Raw genomic sequence first — 19544 nt, 5'->3', positions numbered from 1 at the left:
TTCTTGTTAACAGTTTACAGGCAGGTGGCACACAGACTGCTGCACGGCGGTCAGTTCACTCTGTGCTCTCCAAGTGCTGCACTAATGTGACTTCAGATGGACTTTTGTTGGAGATTAGTGATGGAAAACAAAAACTGGTGAGTGCTCCTTTTGCACCAAGCAACAACAAAGTAGCAGCTTGACATGTTGCAGTTAATTTGCCTCACAAGCGCACCTCCTGCGATGTGACTATTGCACATGCAATTTATCGCGCAGCCCTACTGAGAGTTGTAGGAATAGTTTGCAGTCTTTTCTTAGATTGCAACGAAGGAAAACAGAAGTCTTACGTGCACCGTTGGCAAATTCATATCAATAGTTACTCATTTCTGAAGTATTACTGTTTTATTTTGAGTAGCGTGGCCACAAAGCTGATAAACATGTGAGGTTCAGAGGTCATTCTCAGCTGTTCTCACCTCCACGCTAATCAGGTGCTATCTATCATATTACCTCCATCAGCTCATGTCATGTTCTGAAGATAATGTGATTTCTATTTTCTCTTGAGCACTTTAAAGATTTTGTTTTGTCCTTGTCGTAAAAATTGAGGTTGAAAGTTCATGATGAAGCTTTGAAACGTATCTGTTCGATAAAAGAAGCGCTTAAAAACCCTGCAGGCCTAATGTATGAAATTTCAAATGCATCAGGAAAATAATACACAAAAAGCCTGTTTCATTTAGATAAAAGCTTCCAATTCCTGCATTTGCTCCATTATTTCATAAAAAAACAATCGACTTGGCACCATAAAGATCCTGTCTGCCTGAACGACAACTGCTCGTGTCCCATCCTCGTCAACGGAGCCAAGTTCAGTGTGTAAGAGGACACACAGCAACACGAACAGCCCTGAACAACATGGTGCTACTTTCCCAAAAAAGTAGACTCACGTCTGACGGTGACCAGCATGCAGTTTGTCCTTTATGCCTGAACCCTGTTGTCTACCAGCGTGACGTCAATGACTGTGTTTACCATCCCCTCTGCGGCCGCCGTTCTTAGGTCAGTCAGGTACTCGCAGGTTCGGTTTGGAGAGCTGCCCTGTCAACAAATTCTATTAATAGAAACACGTGGGCGAGAAAGCAGCTGTTTTCCTCCCCGCACCCTCGGCCCCTGCGGTCCAGAGCAGATTTCGCCCACTATCCCTCCGTCCTGACAAGCTTCTGTACTTTGGCACACCTGATGTCTCCATCGCTCCAGCTCTACTTCTGTCCCCTTATACCATTTCGTACATGCCGCTCTCTCCCGATGTCCCTTCCTTTGACATTTTCGGCCCACAGAGCTGCCTGTGTATCTGAGAAGATGCTCCGGACGTGGTTGTCTGTGTCACGGTGAGACTTACGAGTTAGGAAAGCCTTAGAGCACACGAACGTACTCGCACAAATACCCTCTCTCTTTGTTTGTCTCTTTCTCTCTCTGGCTGTGAGCCTTCAGGCACCTCGTTGGAATATCCATGGTAATTGGTCTGGTGTGTTGCCAGGCATAAAATCTGCAGCTATGAGTCTCACAAAGCTCATAAATGCAATCCTGCAATCCTGAGCAAACCCAGTACCTGTTTCTCCAACTCTACATCCCCTCTGTGAAACTATCTTCAGTAAACAGCTGCTTTTATTTGCTTTTCGTCTCTAAAGCAATGCAAACTCCATTCCTATGTTATAGTTAATGAAATCCCTATGCCTATTTCAATGCTATCCATATGCCCAAAGAAGAATCTCCACATTATTTCTCACATTTAAGCTCTTCCACTTGTTATTTCGGGAGCTATGCTTGTATAAAACCACTGATAAGAGACAGCGATTAATATCTCACTGTATAGAGTCTCCTCAAAGACACTGTAGTTTGAGGCCAGATTAGGAAGCTTATGAAAGAGAGACCATCGCGCCGGAGCCTCGCTATAACAGATCAGCTGTCTGCCTCTCGCATGCAGCATTCTGGAGATATTAAAGGCACGGTTAACGACGCTCGCCGATGTTTATACAACATTGCCGACCTAAGAAGATCTATATTTGGTGATGTACACGTCGACGCACGTGGGGGTAATAGGTCGACTGATCAAAGGTGTGGAAAAGTTGGCAAAATTGCAAGGTCGTGAAAAAGTTGAAGGGATTGACTTAATTTGAATCGCAACTTCCTGGAAGAACTGACTAATGAACACATTCAACCACAAATATTTTCCGAGCAAGTTTACATCCGCATTAATATACATTAGGACATAATAGAATAGATGTTTATTGCCATTTACACAGGTACAGTACAATACAGGTACAGTGGAATATGTGTGTGGTAGAAGAGCAACAGAATAAATACAACTATAATCACATATATACACACTTTCTAGAATATACTGTATAAAACAATACAAAAATATATTTAATCATGTCCTGCGACTTCTGCACGCATATTATTGCATATTCCGTTATGGGCCTATCATTGCTGATTGTTATACTTTATACATGAGGAGAAAGACCAAAAACCTTAAAGTGAAACAAGATAGAAAATGGAAATATGTACTGTATTTGTTTTTACATCTCTCCGTCCCTGTCAGACTGTGTCAGAATATTTACAAGGAGATGTAGAAAACATCCCTTGACACTTGTTAATAATGGCTTCTTTTATTCTGCATTAAAAATTTGTAACAAATACCGTAGCCATCATTCTCATCCCTCTTAGTCACAGGTGCAGTGTTGTAGTACTTGAGTCCGACTCAAGTCCTGATTTTCAGGACTCATGGCTCGACTTGGACTCGAGCGTTGACTGCATTCTGACTCAGAAGATGGAGAGGAGGACTCATTTATTCATGAGGACTGTTTTATTGTTTTGTTAGTTTTTTTGGGCCCTAATAATTAAATCAGTTTCAAGCAGGGCTGGCACATGTGTTCACCTACATGCGACTTCTTCCTGCCACGATGTCTAAAGAGGCGCCTTGAATCGTGCGTTTTGCTTTCAGAGATTTCACAGCACATGAGCGCATGAGCAGTGCAACATATGTAAGGATATGTAAAAGAACTATCTAGGAGACAAACCTTTAACTTTAACAGGCATCTGTCCGGGATGCTTCCAGAAAAGTAAGTGAGATGCTAAAGTTACTTCGAGTGTTGATAACATTACCGTTAGCGAGCTGCTAGTTAACTCAGATTCGGATGCAAGTAATGGGGACTCGACTTGGATTTTACTTGGTCACTTGGACTCGGATTTGAACACCCGGGACCCATGACTCGACTCAGACTCGAGCTTTAGTGACTTGGCTACAACACTGCACAGATAATTAATTCATAAGTTTGAATCAGTATGTACGTGGTCTGTACTTATAAAGCGCTTTTCTAGACTTTGCAACCACTCACTGCTTTTACACTACATGTCACATTCACCCTTTCACACTCTGATGGCAGAGGCTGCTACGTAAAGTGCCCAACTGTCAATCAGTTATCACATTCATACCGGTTGGCTATGCCATCGGGAGCAATTTGGGGTTCATTGTCTTGCCCAAGGACACTCCGACATGTAGACTGAGGGAGCTGGGGATCAAACCTCTGACCTTCCGATTGAAAGACGACCGACTCTAACACCGAGCCACAGTGCTGATCTCCTGCTGCCACTGATGGAACGCTCATGTCTATAGGTGGGCAATTTATTCACACCTGACACATACAGAATCCCCTACTAATACACACACACACACACACACACACACACACACACACACACCCACACACACACATCTCTGAGTGTACAGAGGCACATAGTTGTCAGTGTGTGAAATGGAGCATAGCCCTCTGAAGAAGTGATAATGGTGCTTTCAGGTTCTCACCACGGGGCTGTCATGTGACGGCCTCTCCCCCCCGGCAGATGATGTGGACGGTCTCCACACATTTTATCTGTGACGCCTTCGGAAGGCTGTAAAGCAGCTCAATATAGGTGTGTGCGTGCCTGCGTGTGCACTAGCATCGGCGTCAGAAGATTAAAGCAAGAAAGCGACCATACTGTACCATGTGTACTGGGTGTACTTTCTCCTCTGTTTGCTGCTCGTTTTTCACTCCCGCTGTGAGGTGTGGATGAACTGCTGCGTCGACACATATTGATAAATATCCCACTCTGCTGTAGGGCGGAACAGACTCTCTCTGCTGTTGGAAATGAGAAAATCCGCCCTGTGTGTCTGCCGCGCTACCCGAGCTTAATTGGCATCTCTGACACACGGCTTGCCGAGGCTTGTCTCAAGGCCAATTGGCTTTTTGTGCAGCAAGATTTCTAAAAATGTCAGGGTCCAGAGACGCAGTGTGGCTGTGCGATGCTGCCATAATTCTCATATAAGCACACAAATGCAAGAAAGCCTTAATAAATATTTGAATAAATGCTTTTATTATGCGTGTGAGGGCTTTCCATGAACTGTACTGCTATTACCAGTAAAAAGATTAAACCCTAAAATGCCCTCTAAAACTGTGAAAGCCAACAAAACATTGCAAGTATGTTTAAAGCCTCTTTAGAGACGACTCATGAGCAGTATCCCAACATTTTGCGTAACACTTCCATCCTCATCAAAGTGACTTTCTTCCCAGGAATGTAGGCTGCAGAGACGTCGGAGGAGGCGACGTTAATAACGTGGGTGAACATTTTTCAATTTTTAATGAAACTTAAAAGCTGGATGTGACTCTCCCTCCTGCAGCAGTAATGAATTCTCTCCCTCTGCACAGTTTTTTTCAAAGTTAGTAATGCTTATGCAACCTTTGCCTAAACCCTCGCCTGCCTGACAAAGTTCTCCCTGTGTTTAAAACCCGGGGTTTAAACGATGTCTTGCTGTGCAGAGAAAGTTGCAGGTAGTCTGTGAGTGAAAGTGGAGCAGGAGAGATCACAGCACTGCATGAAAACGACCCCGACAATTCAGTACGTCAAAACCTTCGAAATAAAATCCCCAATTTTATTCATCACTTTGGGTTTTTATGCCTCCACGCCGGCGACAGCTGCGGCCAGAGGCATTATGTTTTCATTCTTGTGAACACGATATCTTAGAAACACCTTGAGGGAATTTCTTCAAATTTAGCACAAACAACTACTTGGACTCAAGGATGAACTGAGTAGATTTTGGTGGTCAAAGGTCAAGGTCACTGTGACCTTACAAAACACGTTTGCGGCCATAACTCAAAAAATTCCGATGCTAATTATGCTAAAAGTTGGCACAAACGTTCTCTTGGACTCAAGAATGATCCGATTCCATTTTGGTGGTCAAAGGTCAAAGGTCACTGTGATCTCACGTCCATCCCATTCTTGTGAACACGATACCTCAGGAATGCCATGAAGGAATTTCTTAACATTTGCCACAAACGTCTACGTGGACTCAAGGATGAACTAAGTAGATTTTGGTGGTCAAAGGTCAAAAGTCAAGGTCACCGTGACCTCACAAAACACGTTTGTGGCCATAACTCAAGAATTCCTTCGCTAATTATGATAAAAGTTGGCACAAACGTCCTCTTGGACTCAAGAATGATCCGATTCGATTTTGGTGCTCAGAGGTCAAAGGTCACTATGATCTCACGTCCATCCCATTCTTGTGAACACGATATCTCAAGGATGCCATGAAGGAATTTCTTAAAATTTGGTACAAACATCTACTTGGACTCATGGATGAACTTATTAGATTTTGGTGGTCAAAGGTCAAAAGTCAAGGTCACTGTGACCTCATAAAACACGTTTGTGGCCATAACTCAAGAATACATACACTAATTATGACGAAAGTTGGCACAAACATCCTTTTGGACTCAGGAATGAGCCGATTTGATTTTGATGGTCAGAGGTCAAAGGTCAAGGTCACTGTGATCTCACGCCCATTCCATTCTTGTGAACACGATACCTCAGGAATGCATTGAAGGAATTACTTAAAATTTGGTACAGATGTTCACTTGGACTTAAGTATGAACTGAGTAGATTTTGGTGGTCAAAGGTCAAGGTCACTGTGACCTCACAAACACGTTTGTGGCCATAACTCAAGATTCATACGCTAATTATGATAAAATTTCACACAGATTTCTAGTAGGTTTAAAATGATGAAGTGATGACATCTTCTGCCCAAAAGATGAAAGGTCAGTTTCACTGTGACAGCATGATGCTTCATATTGTCACTCCGATCAATTCTTATTGATTTAGACCCCAAGTTACTTGTATGAATCCACCCTTTACACTTCCTCTCACTGGATGACAACCAGGACAGGGGGCCTCCTGTTCCTCTGGTAATCCATAACAAACTCTTTGATCTTGCTAATATTGAACTTAAGGTAATGATAATTGCATCGTGTCAAAGCTCTCTATCAGTACTCTCTCTTCGTCTGGAAAAATAGTCTTTAAGTGAGGGCAGCATATTTCTCACTGGAAACTATTCACTTGAATCATACATGTTGCTACTCCAACATCTAGAGTCTACACAGACATAAATGTAACTTCAACTTAACTAGTTGGCAGAGGCATACAACCACAAGGCGGTAATTCTAGTTTCCCCTGCATTGCAAAAATTAGCTCTCTTAATGACAAAGACCCACCTTCACTATTACTTAGCTGCTTTATATGTTTCACTGCGACCAACGCTAATTAGCGCTCGCTAATTTAGCTCTAATTGCCTCATACATCTCAGGAAACATTTGCCCGAGTAGCAAACATGTTCTTATTCCGACATTTATTATAAACACATATCTGTGATGTATAGGCTTCTTGCTAATGATGACTTGAGTACTTACTGTCTTATAGATGATATGTGAGCAGCAGAGTCCGTCTCAAACATCTGTCTTCTCCTGCAACTTCCCTCATTATATCCTTTTTTTTCTCTCCCTCATGGCATCATAGTGTGAATTAAAAAATGCCTTCATTGTCCTATAATATGTCTGATTCGAGGATATTTCATTGCCAGTCGATCGTTTTGGACAACACTCCCCCCATCTGCTAAACATTACAAGCACCGTGCTTTACAATCCAGCCGCTGCACAATTAGCCTCCATTTGTGTGTGAGGGAGAGCTGAGAGATAATGACTTTGGCCTTTTGGCTCAGGTGGGAGGGTTTGGTTACTCACTGCTGGGTTTCCATTTAGTGTTTAGACTCTTTAACTGCATTATAAAGTTTAGTGTTATGTGTCACAGTCAGTGGGTCGCCTATAGGTGGCATTATGGTGCAGTTTTATGAATGTTTTTAGTGACTGTCTTTGGTTTCTCTGTCTCTTCCTTGTCCATGTTTTTACACTTCTTCCAAGAGCTGCTTTTTTTTCTCTCTCTCAGCATCTTATTTACACATTTTAATGTTAAGAGACAGCGACAGTCTCTCCTGGGGAATGAACAGTTTTTCTGAGCAGCTTTCACCATCTGTTTAGGTCTCCAGTCGGTCACATGCATACTTAACTCACGATGAAATGTCATCCCTGCCCTCAGCTTGGCCTCCTGCGTGCTCGCAGATACATACACCTCCTCACTACTTTGGATAAACTCATTTAGCAACCGTAAAATGCCTGCTCGGTGTGTGTGTGTGTGTGTGTGTGTGTGTGTGTAGTTACACAGTCATGTAAATAGAGAGGTGGCTCAGTGAGATAAAACAACTCCTTCCTGTAACACTGGGGGGTCTTCATTTGATACACTTCAACACTTGATCTTTTTCACAGATCAAATTAAGATACTAACCATGATGATGAATCTGTACCCGTCTTAAAATTCACAAATCAATCAGGCTTTAGTCATTAAGGTTAATTCAGCTTGGGGTTCAACACTACAAAACAGCACGTCACTCCACTGCTCATATCCCTCCACTGGCTCCCAGTCGCCGCTCGCATCAAATTCAAAACCCTGTTGCTCGCTTACAAAACGGCAACAAAAACGGCTCCTGCCTACCTGAACGCCCTCATCCAGGTCCCGCCCACTACACTACGCTCTGCCAGTGAAAGGCGCCTGGTACTCCCATCACAACAGGGCCCTAAGCTGCTAACTAGACTCTTATCCTCAGTCGTCCCCCGGTGGTGGAACGAGTTACCAAACTCCATTCGGTCCGAAGAGTCCCTTTCAAGTCAACCCAAATATGAATATAAATATGGACAAAATCCATAATGAAAACACGATTATTAATCACGATAACTTATTAATTTAGGGACAACATTTTTTTTAATGTACTTTCACATTTAAATAAACAGAGCATCGCTTTCAGTTGCATTTTGTGATGCTTCCCAGCTCACGTTCAAATTTTTCATCAAACTGAGACTTAACTGGGTTCTTTACCTGAATTTGGTGCATCTTCTAGCAGCAATATGCACTGCACTTACCCTAAACCCGAAATACCTCCAAACAACCGATGACGAGCCGTTTTTAGTGAACCGGTGTTTCAGTTTAACGAGCAACTTGCTCTCTTCCTGATTTAGCGTAACAACAAGCAGCGTTAAAAATGCGTCGCCTACGTGACACGTTTGCACGAACATCACTTCAAAGATGTAACAGATGATTTTATGTCGAGATCGTAATGAAAAACAACAAAGAAGCATTCACGAGGACAGCTACGTATTTGCTTTTTTAGCAGCTGTAACCACGACAACCACAGGCGCATTCGGCTGAAAGTCGCCAGTTAACACTTGTCACTTGTTGAATTGGAACACCGGTCTCTGTTGTTTACTCTTTCACTCTGAACTGCCGCTGTAAGGTAGGCGCTCATGACATGAGGCAAAGGGCCTCTCCATCGCCCCCTGGAGGAGTGGCTGTTAGTGTAAGGTGCGCTTGATTCGATGCAGCAGAGTTTTCTACGTTATATAAGAGTAAAGATCATTTTTGCCCCCATACGTCGATGTTAACAAAAGGCGGTAAACTAGAAAGCTATTACCACTTCTCTGCTCTGGCCGTGCACATTAACAAACATGTACCTTCCAAAGATGGCGAAAGAAGAACACAAAGAAAGGAGCGACCATTAGAAAACACAATGGGAACAGAAAGGACGGAGTCTCCTCTGAAAGAAACAAACTAATGCTGTTTAGAAAGGACATGGAATGAAATGAAACAGAGACAGGAAGACGCTCTCTGAAAAGACTCTGCCTGTATTGCGTTTAGACACAGACAACAGCCATTGTTATTCCTGCTCCATCCTCAGCAGCGCTCCCTGCAAACTTTTTTTGTGGGGTGACATTTGGGAAGAACATCAAAATGTCTTTTCACTCCTTGTTTTAATATTCTTATATTTTTCTCCTCCTCTCTCTCTCTCTCTCTCCGTCTGCAGGTCTCTAAAAAGGTCGCAGATCTCATTCTGGAGAAACAGCCTGCTTATGTCAAGGTAAGCTTTCAGCGTCGACTCACGGCCACACATCCATTTCTGTTTGTTGTTGGTCCATGTACTCGTCTTAAAAAATTGTTTCAGGAGCTGAAATTTCTCTTCTTTTTCTCTCATCTCTTCTTAACACATGACTTGTACATCAGGTCATTTGATGCGATCAGTGAATGCACTCCTGTGTGTGCCAGAAAGAGCAAGTTGTACATGGCAGTCAGACTCCATCCTTGGATAAGGAAATGGGGGCAATAATCTATTTTTTATTCAGAACAGAGTCAGGCTGTGAATTAAAACTAAGTCCATAAAATCCCTCTCTTTGATCGCCTGGTGATGTTGCAATAAACTGAAATGAACCAGTGTGTGTGACGCTGAGCCGTTATTCACTCTGTTTTCAGGCCGTTCCAGTGGAGAGCAGTGATTATGGAGACCACATTTGCTTTAGTGATGAGTCAGAATGAGACTTGTAACTGATTTTATTCATGTGATTCACTTGGAAGTAGTGGACTGATTTGATTTTATTGCTTTCTTGCACTTTGCGGCAACATTCTTGACCCTTTAAAAAACTCAAGCTAAGAGAAGCTAACTGAACCACCTGCCACATAAAAGGGAAGGTTTAGTAAGTAAGGGATAATGTGAACATAATTTAATGATCATGTGAACAAGCCTGCGTCAAATTGACCCGACTTATTTCGGCAGAGTGATATTATTACAGTTAGTCCTCTAGACTGTGTGATTAGAGCTGCATCCCTAGCAACGGTCTGTTCTTCATAACAACGGTCTGCTATTGAGAAATAACAGACCTCTGAATGCCGTAAGTAACCAATCAGAGTCAAGTATTTAACACAGCCGTGCAATAATCTTTATTCAACGCTTAAGTAAATGGATGAGATGAAAAATGAGTGAATGGATCTCCATAGAGACGTTGGTGCAGCAGCTGTAGCCAGCAGCAGTTTCTTTCCAAGTTAGCTAACTGTCTGTGCACACTGCATTAGATTTGTTGCTGCATCCAGTTGCCTTCATGGTCCATGTTTTTTGGCAGGAGATCAGAGATCCGTCTGCGCTGACGTGCATATTTCGCACGTGTTGAATTTGGTTTAAAGAGTCGGCCTTTTGATTTATTTCATTCAGCAATCGGGCCTCTCTCGTCGCATATAAATCACTATTGAAGTTTAAGAGTCAAATTAGTTGGCTTTGATCGCAGTAAATCTCGGATGACTGACAGCTTTAACAAATTTGGGATGTAGTGAAATTGCAGTGAAATTACCGTCATTGTTAAGCCATCTGAAAGTCAGCCTATGAATAGCAAATTGATCATTATTTCTGTGACCCTCCTGCGACTTTGCGCAGTCAAAATGACAGCAGAGCTTATTAGTAGACGTTGCCAGGGATTTCGGGGGCATTTGCATTGACCCTTTCCCGGCCCATATTCACTTGGTCTGCGAATGCCCTGCGGAGTTCAGGGGGCACTTTGGTCTCTACAGCCGCTGCATTAATGTCTCAATTAAAAGGAGGACACTTTTACTACATTATTTCTTCAAACCTTTGGCGTTTTGTCTTGATTTTTAAGAATACCTGCAAAATCTGCTTCATCCAGCCCTTCTTCCTGGATGTTAAGGTGAAAAACGTGGACCTCTTTGTGGCTCCTCTCAGTGCTCTTTTCTGCTGAAATGCACCTGCTACCATACGAGGAGTTTCATCATTGTTCCCTTTTGCAACTTCTCTTAGTCTTCTCATATCCGCTTTTATCAAACCCGCACACAGAAACACAAACTGCAGCAGAAACACGCAGCCAAAGGGCAGGATGCCACAGAGCTCGCGTACCGTATATAACACATCGGTGGACATAAATTGTGCGGGACACATACACTCATGCCTCAGAGCTCGAAATGATGGCCCGCTAAGCGTCTGATGTGATTCATAGCCGTGTAGTGACTCTCCCTTCGTCTGCTGCGGCCTGTGTCTAATCACTGCCCCTCAGCGACACGTGGCCTCCGCTTGCACCCGGGAAGGGTCAGAAATGTGGTCTGGCTTTGTCATGTGGAAAGTTACATGGAGGCCAGAGACATTATCCTTCATTGATTTACAACTGTTTATTTCTAATACATTGTGTATATATTCCCATCGCTCATAAATTGCAGCCCTTAATTCATTCTTACATCCAAGAAGTTTTTCCTTTGTGTCCCTTTGCAGGACCGATGGCGATACGTGCTAATTGCACGTGTGGTTTTGGATCCAATTCAACCTCTCGTCCAAGAGATCCAAACAGTGTGTCACTTGTCAGTTACATCATGAGTGTTTGCTTATAGTAACCCATTTAACCTAAAGGATGTTTACTGAGACTCGCAATGCAAGCAGAGACTGGAAAAAAAACGTGCCCCTTCAAACGCAAGTGACATAAAGAGCGCAGCCTGTTGTGTTAGCTCCGCTTACCCTCTCTAGGTAGTGGGAAAAAAATGTCACTACTTCGTGCTGTTTGAGATTCTGCACCTGAAATTGGAATCATCACCATAGACTGTATATATAATGTGGATGTTAGGGCTGCAACTAACAACTATATTGATAGTCGACTAGCCATTGATTATTGAAACGATTAAAGATCAGCTTTAACATTTAGGTGGCGGTTCTTTTAAGCATGTGCTAACTAACAATGAAGACAATAAATGTGAGTATTAAGTTTGACTGTTAAGTTGATGTTTAAAAGACAGATGTGTCAGGTCCTATCTATAGCACTACAGTGTTATATTGTTAAAAGCCAATACAGCTCCCTCTGTAGATAGCTAACGTTAGCTAGCTGAGAAGCTTATCTGGGCGAGTCATCATCCACAAGAACAACGTGCCTTCTCATCAAATGCTTGTGCATTACCAACGTGCTTCCGTGATAAGCGAGGTCCGCTTTACAAATCTTACAGTCTCATTTTTGCAGCGTTGAGTGTAAAATGCTCCCAGACTTTGGATGTTTAAAGATGCGATGGTGTTGCATCAGCAACTCGGTTCCGTAAAACGATGTTGTGTCCACTCATGGCATGAAAAACACTTGCAAAGTAATTATCGGCAATTAAATATGCATACAAATTAAATATGCATACAAAACTTATTTTGTCATCGATTTTTATAATGTCGACTAATCGTTGCACCCCGAGTAGAGGTAGCCCTCAAGTGTAGAAACTAAAGGCAATGCGAAAGTGCCTTAAACCTGCATTCTTTCTAATGGCCAACAGGGGGCGACTTCACTAGTTGCAACAGAAGTCTGATCGTTTGAAACCTTATGTGAAAACGACCCTACTTCTACTTGATGCATTACCTCAATAAACATTTTCCCAATGCGTTTATGATCTCAACTGCTAGTTTCAAGACTTCCTTAAAACTTAACATTTTTTTAACAGTAAAGCAGGTTATACTTACGGCATGGCTATCTAGTGATCAAGTTGCTACCAACTTGCCAATCACTATATGGTGTCAACCCTCTTCTCCAAAACATAAGACATGATGGAGACGACCAACATGCCGAACTCAACCTTCAAAGCAGTCCTCCACAAACTAATCTAATAGTGACATCACACTGGTTCATGTCAATGTCCGTTATACAGTCAGACATGGAGACTCAGTGTTAGTCCTTTGGTGTTACAGGCTTTGATCAGTGGGCCGCAGACTCAGTTGACATTGTGTTGAGTCATTAGGTGATAGACAGTGACTGAAAATCTTTTTATGTTACTATAAAACGCACACTGGGGCAGTTTAAAGTACCTGCCATTAACTGACAGTTTAGAATTGAGTGGCCACACTACATGACCCCTCCCCCTGCGCCTTCTGGGAGTCAGGGTTGTAATGAATTTGCAGCAGGTAGCCCTGACCGGGTCACTGGACTGGTATTCAATTATTTTCCACTGGAAACTCTTGTTCATCGCTGTTACTGCTGGTGCTTTTGATTGTGTTCCCCAGTTCCTTTCATTGAAGGAGATTGTTAATCTTGGTGGTCACACCTGCCTATTACACGGGGGTTCAAGGGCTGTTTCATTGGAAGGACAAGGAGCAATGTGCAGGCACGGTTGCTTCCCCTTAAGTGTGTAAATGTTATAAACATACATAAAAAATGTGTTTTCCATTCACCTTTACAGAATAAAGTGAGTCGAGCCTTGTCCGAACAGGCATCAGAGAGTGTGTAGGCAGGTTGGAGAACAGGGAATCAGTGCATAGTCGATGTGCAGGAGGGTCACAGGGAGGTCCTCTTCTGAATATATGAATAAAAAAACACGTACTCCTCCGTGACCTTCACTGCCCACGCCAGCGCCTATGTTTGTGGACACTGTGGGAGTGGATTGTATAGTTTAATTGCTCACCTTTCCTGCTCACAGATCTGCATTTGTGTGTTGTTAGATCGCATTCTGCCTTTCATGTCATGTTTTTAAGTTCATCATGCGTCCTAAGCCCTTTAACCCTTATTAACACCTCAACCCTCACTGACCAGTGTTCAGAGCCCTTCCACTGTACACAGTTATTGTACTTCCCTTTGCTCAGGCTGAGCTGATTGAGCTCTTTGTCTGTCAGGTTAACTGTGGCTTACACGCTGGATAGACGGCTCAGAGCAGCTATAGCAACAAATTGGAGCCTCAGGCAACACTGAGTGCTCAGTATGTTGACCACGTGTGTGTGTGTGTGTGTGTGTGTGATTGTGTTTGAAGCTGCGTGTGTGTGTACTCAAGCTGCTTCTGTATTTCCCTGTGTGGATTTGTGCACATTACTGAATTCACGAGTGTTTCCACAGCACATTACCTCACAGACGGAGTGTTTGCTCGACTGCTGTGTACAGTATTAGATGTGTGATAATGTGTTTGCCCTTCAGTGCACTGCTTTTGTCACCACACACATTATTATTGGCTTTTTCACTGAATTAAACCACAAATAAACACGATTTATTTATCAACTTAAACATGATATTGGAACGTTTGGGATTTTTCTTTAAGAATGACGCCCATACACTCCAATTCCCATCCCCTGTGGACTTTTTGCAGCAGTGTTGCAGCACTGTGACTCAATCCGCCGGATTTAGACTCTGAATTATTCCTCAGCTGGACCCGGTGAGTCAGCCCGACCCCAGCCGGTTCCCGCTGGGAGCGGGTGCAAGGGCATTTTCTGAGGACACATTGTAATGTAGGTTTGAGAGCGCCGAGGCCTCCACGGCACTCTCATGTATGAATAAACTGTTCTGCCCTGTGCTTATGAAGTTACCCAATCATGGGCTTTTTGTTTTACAAATGTAAAAGCTTCACGGACAGTTGCTCTTGGATGTTTTACTAGCATTTGATCAGAGAAGCAGCGTTTCCAAACATAGCTTAGGTTGTTCGAATAACTGGAATCCATTTCAAATGGAAATTAAGTTGTATTGAAATATCTAATATCTTGTGGATACTGTTATTTCATTCTTGACAAAAGGTTAACTGAAAAGACTCAAATTGCTCTCACATCTCTTTGCTAAATATGCGGCTAGCACCTGTAGGTTAGCTTAGCATAAAGACAGGAAATAGAGGGAAACAGCTTGTTGGTTCTGGCCCTGGCTGTGAAAGCAATGTGTTGAAATTGGCAGGTTGTATTTATGGTCACTGTGCAAATAAAGAAATCGACTATAAGATATCCCCATAAAACACGATATAATCGTATACCTGTTTCTAGCCTTTATGCTAACCTAAGCTAAGCATGCTAACAGGCTTTCCATAAGCACCCGACGTGTCACTTAATGACAGGTGGCTACTTTTTTTTATTGTTGATTTGATAATAAAGTCTTAAAGTTGCACGTTTTAGAAGCACTCACCTTCGCTGCGATGCCCTTCGCCCTGCGTGTGCGGGGAGGTGGGGGGCTCAGCTGACAGGAGAGAGCGGATTAGAGCGGATAGATATCAGAAAAATAATTTAAGACAAGAAGAACAATTTCATTTTACTGCACAGAGAGCGGTAATCGTCATTACAGGCTGCTTCAGAAAACACAGGTGGCAGCAAAGTGACGCCTGCACAGTAAGCATTAAAAAGTTTCCCCAACACACCGCGCAGACGTTTATGGGCTTCATGAATGAACACATCAATAATTTACCTTTTTATATAGCCTTTTTTCCCAGGGGGAGCATGCCCCCGGACCTCCCCAGCTGGCTACTTTTTCACCTGTGACAGGCTTCTTGCTGCTGCTTAAAATTTCTCAGAGTATTTCCCAAAATATATTTCTCCTCAAACAAAGTCAAACTTGATTGAAAAACTTTCCTAAGATTCCTAAAAATATTCCTGAGATGAATTATTTGAATAAGCATCCTAACAGCTGATGTTGTCTTCCTCTCCTCGGCCCTGAGCACAACAGAGTCGCGTGGTGTTTGTCCCCCCGTGGGGGGAAAAGTCTGGATATTGAATATACCGTTGCAAACTCTTCTGAAGGCTTGTCAAGGACTTTGTCAGCACTCAAGATCATGAGGGCAGATTGCTTTGAATGGGATCATTGATCTCGTAGGCACAGCTGAAGTGCCGATGTGTTTTTTTTTACTAGCGTTTAAATTAAATTTCCCACAGACTATATTCTGTTACTAAAAGGTTTTGTTGTGTCTGACAGAGTTGTGAGGACTTTTGTGCGAACACTGGACCTTTTCATTAAACATAAAAAGAGTAGAGGAAGAGAAAAGTCCAAAGAGCCAACATTTTTCCCTCGGTGCTGCGTCGGCTGAGGGTGTGTTTGTTCTTTCCAGAGGTCATTGAAGTGGCATAATGAGTGAACTCTCGGAGCAAAGTGCTCATTGATCCTTTTCTAAATGTCACAGCTCTGAGGAAACGGAAGCTGTTCCCTGATTTTCAGCGTGTTCTGAAACTCTTAAACTACATTACACTGCAGCAGTGAAGACACACGCCTAACCATAATAGCATCATCTGTAAAATCTGTCTTCATAAAACGCTCACAGCAGGATGCAAGTCACTCAAGAGCGCTCTGATACAAGTGTGTGTGGGAGCATTGCAGTACTTAGTGCGGAAAGTGTTTTCATGTGGTAAACAGCATAATAACATGACGATAATAATATTTCACTGAGCCTGTCCTACAATATTGTTGAGTCTTAAAGATTTTACGAGCTGCCTGCGTTATGGAATAAGGTTATGGAGCTCTTTCTTAACACTAAATCAATATTCAAGCAGTTAAAGCGCCAAATAGTAAATCATTCATCTCTGAAAAATGTCTATAGTGTTTACCGTGACAGGATGATGCTTTCTCTCATTTACTGAATGTTCCTTCTTCACAGGAGCTGGAGCGAGTGACGGCGTTACAGACTAACCTGCAGCTGGCAGCAGTCATTTGCACTAATGCAAGGAGGTAAGCACCGTCCTATTACATACTATCTATCCACTAAATGGGACGGCTGCTGAAACAGCCCATCTGCATACTGAGTGCTGCTCTCATAACCATTGAAATGTTTCTTTCTTGTATATCCTCAGTCTGTTTATATAGTCACAAATGACAAACACAATGTTTGTTTACTATTGAAACAAGTCAGAAAGTGACACTATACAGTCTAATCTCCTTTTTTTGACGTTGTTTCATAGGTAAATACGTTTGATATGATGTTGTAGGTGATAAGATGCGTATTATCAAGTACGTTTTTCAGCCGTATTTTCTTGGACCACTGCCGTGATTCATGTTTCCTGCGTGTTTTATCAGAATCAGATCAGAAATACTTTATTTATCCCCGGTGGGAAGTTCAGGCGTTACAGCAGCTCCAATCTCTGATCCCATCGGCCGTGGTCTGGCGACGATGTAGCCTCTGGGGACAACGGTGAACATACCGGGCGTGTTGCTAGCGGTTAGCGATAAACGACTTCCTTTTCCGCGTGCTGCATTGCACTTTCTTTTTTTTTTTTTGAAGATTATTTTTTTGGCCTTTGGCTTTATTTATAGGACAGCTGAAGATAGACAGGACATGTTGGGAGTAGAGAGTGGGGGATGACATGCACCAAATGATCGGCAGACCGGGAGCCGAACCTGCGATCAGTGCAACGAGGACTGCAGCCTCTGTACATGGGGCGCCTGCTCTACCGACTGAGCTAAACAGCGCCCGTTAATTTCTGATGCATTCGATGAAGTCGGGAAATCTGAATGCTGAACAGCTTCTGTGACACAGCGTCAAGGGAATTTATCTCAAGTTGAATTTTAGATCTAGAACAGATTGTTAGCTGTTAGCATGCAGACGTCTGTTTATAAAGATGAATGAGAAGCTAAATCGTCGTCAGGTGATCGCTGATGGGAGCCGGGATCTCATTTTACACTGCATAACGTTCTGCCTGCTTTTGCTCTACACACGGACTGTTTTTCCTGCATACGCCGCAGCCTGCTGATACGTGATTGGTCAATATTACTCAGGCTGCCAGTCGGCCAAAAACCAGTGATGGTCTTCATGCCACTCTAAACTAATGTTCAAATATCATTAAGGTTTTACACCTCAGTCAGGCTGTGGTTCTATTAAGGGTCACTTTTCTTTTGCTCTGCTCACTACAATCCCCCCAAAAATGTAGTGTTGAAAACAAAATGTTAAAAATAGAAACATTAACCCGTAGTGACGCTCTATTTTCTCTGCACTCTGTCGTCCTGTGTAAAGGCAACTGAGCGTGTCGAAGGAGGGATTCACAGAAGCCAGCCTGGGCCTGTTGGCCAATCAGAGGAGACGACAGCTGCTGACGGGCCTGCTGAAATCACTGAGGACAATCAAGACACTGGTAAAACCTCTACACATAGATACATCACTGAAATACAACATATTTCGTTTTAAACAGCTTCTGTGAGGAGATTGTGTCCAGATTCAGCGCATGCTTTCGAATGGGTGCTTCTGGCTCGAGCGCTGCATGGATTATTATTCTGATCAGTTCACTCATAAAATCTAATTAGCTGCCGACATGAGTGCCAAGCTGTACTCAGATTATTCCAGCATCCAGCATGATAGCTGATTACTTAAATGCTGGTGTAAAGGCGGTCATTAGAAAAATTGGGCACTTATGGTAATGAACACTGCCTTCTGTACAAAATTTCATAGTTAGTTCTTTAATTTTATGCCTGATTAATGTTTATTTCTTACCAGCAACATAATGCATGTAGCCTGTATTTGCCTGTCAAGTTAAAAAGTCCTTGGGAATCTACTGCAAGACTATGACCTAATGTGTTTCTGTTGGGCTGTTTCTGTCTAGCCCTTTTTACACTGCAGTTCCGCCGCAGCGCCTTAATGAAGCTCCACCGTCGTCCCGCCTTTGCCATTTTACGTTGGACCAAGCAACGCCGGAGTAAAGCCGCTCCAGTGTGTGTTTTGACACAGCTTTCTGGCGTTGCAGAAGCAAAACGTGTGCGCACGCTTCACATACACACACGCCGCTGTTCCGCCTCTGTTACCACCTCCGATGCCAGCTCAGAGGCAGATAGACTTCTCCCCCCCCATTCGGCCTCTGTGCGATCTACATAGAAGACAGAGCCTAACAGAGGCGTAATAACCCTGCCTTGAACTGGCAGTGTAAAAGGGGCCACTGTTACATCCCACTGCCGTGAATTGTTCTGATGAATCTGCAATAACCATAACAACTGTGAAACCACGTGTGATTTAAAAGCAACAAGGAAGCTAATCAAACAAAACAGTGATTTTCTTCTGTTTGCCGTTGTCTCAGCAGCAAAGCATGTCACTCATTTTTAACTAGTTTTCACTCCATGTTGTCGTTATTAATTTTACGCTCTTTATCCTCTTGTCATTCTTCCCCCTCGCAGCAAAGAACAGATGTGCGACTCAGCGAGATGCTCGAGGTATTGTAATCCTCTCCTCACACGCTAACACACTAACACATGCAGATTTGCTTATAGCTGACTTAAAGGTCAAACATCAGAAGGGATGCAGCACTGAAGGAGAAACCTTCATGAGCACGAGATGCTCTGACACATGCTTTTCTATTGTGAAGGTCAGCTGCAGCACATAATATGGATTCACTACCACAGAGTGTAATTCTCGGTTATCTGTGTAGCAATAACAGCCAATTTGAAACCAAATTACACAGACTGTACCGTACATTCAACCCCAGTCAATACATTGTCTTCTCTACATGCTGTTAATGACTTCTCTGCTCCTGTAGGAGGAGGACTACCCAGGTGCGATCCAGCTCTGTCTTGAATGTCAAAAGGCTGCCAGCACCTTCAAACACTACAGCTGCATCAGGTACAGATTGATCGAGTGATTTCTCCTCGTATCCAAATGGGAACAGGCACCGA

At 43.1% G+C, this 19544-nt stretch overlaps 1 protein-coding gene across 1 annotated transcript in view; it reads left to right on the top strand.

The window, feature by feature from the left end:
* vps50 (VPS50 EARP/GARPII complex subunit) overlaps positions 1 to 19544 on the top strand; it is a 115559-nt gene that overhangs the window by 11824 nt on the left and 84191 nt on the right. The window contains exons 5-9 of the mRNA XM_069681800.1: positions 9242 to 9295; positions 16552 to 16622; positions 17902 to 18019; positions 19050 to 19085; positions 19409 to 19491. Of these exons, the coding sequence (XP_069537901.1) occupies positions 9242 to 9295; positions 16552 to 16622; positions 17902 to 18019; positions 19050 to 19085; positions 19409 to 19491 (362 nt within the window). The remainder of the gene's footprint in view (positions 1 to 9241; positions 9296 to 16551; positions 16623 to 17901; positions 18020 to 19049; positions 19086 to 19408; positions 19492 to 19544) is intronic.

The sequence above is a fragment of the Semicossyphus pulcher genome, unplaced genomic scaffold (genome assembly GCF_022749685.1).
Source record: "Semicossyphus pulcher isolate SPU_LCO1_2020_fin unplaced genomic scaffold, fSemPul1.0.p SCAF_5, whole genome shotgun sequence".
NCBI classification, from domain to species: Eukaryota; Metazoa; Chordata; class Actinopteri; order Labriformes; family Labridae; genus Semicossyphus; species Semicossyphus pulcher.
Note: the sequence above shows the minus strand (reverse complement) of the source record. Positions and strands in the feature narration are given on the sequence as shown.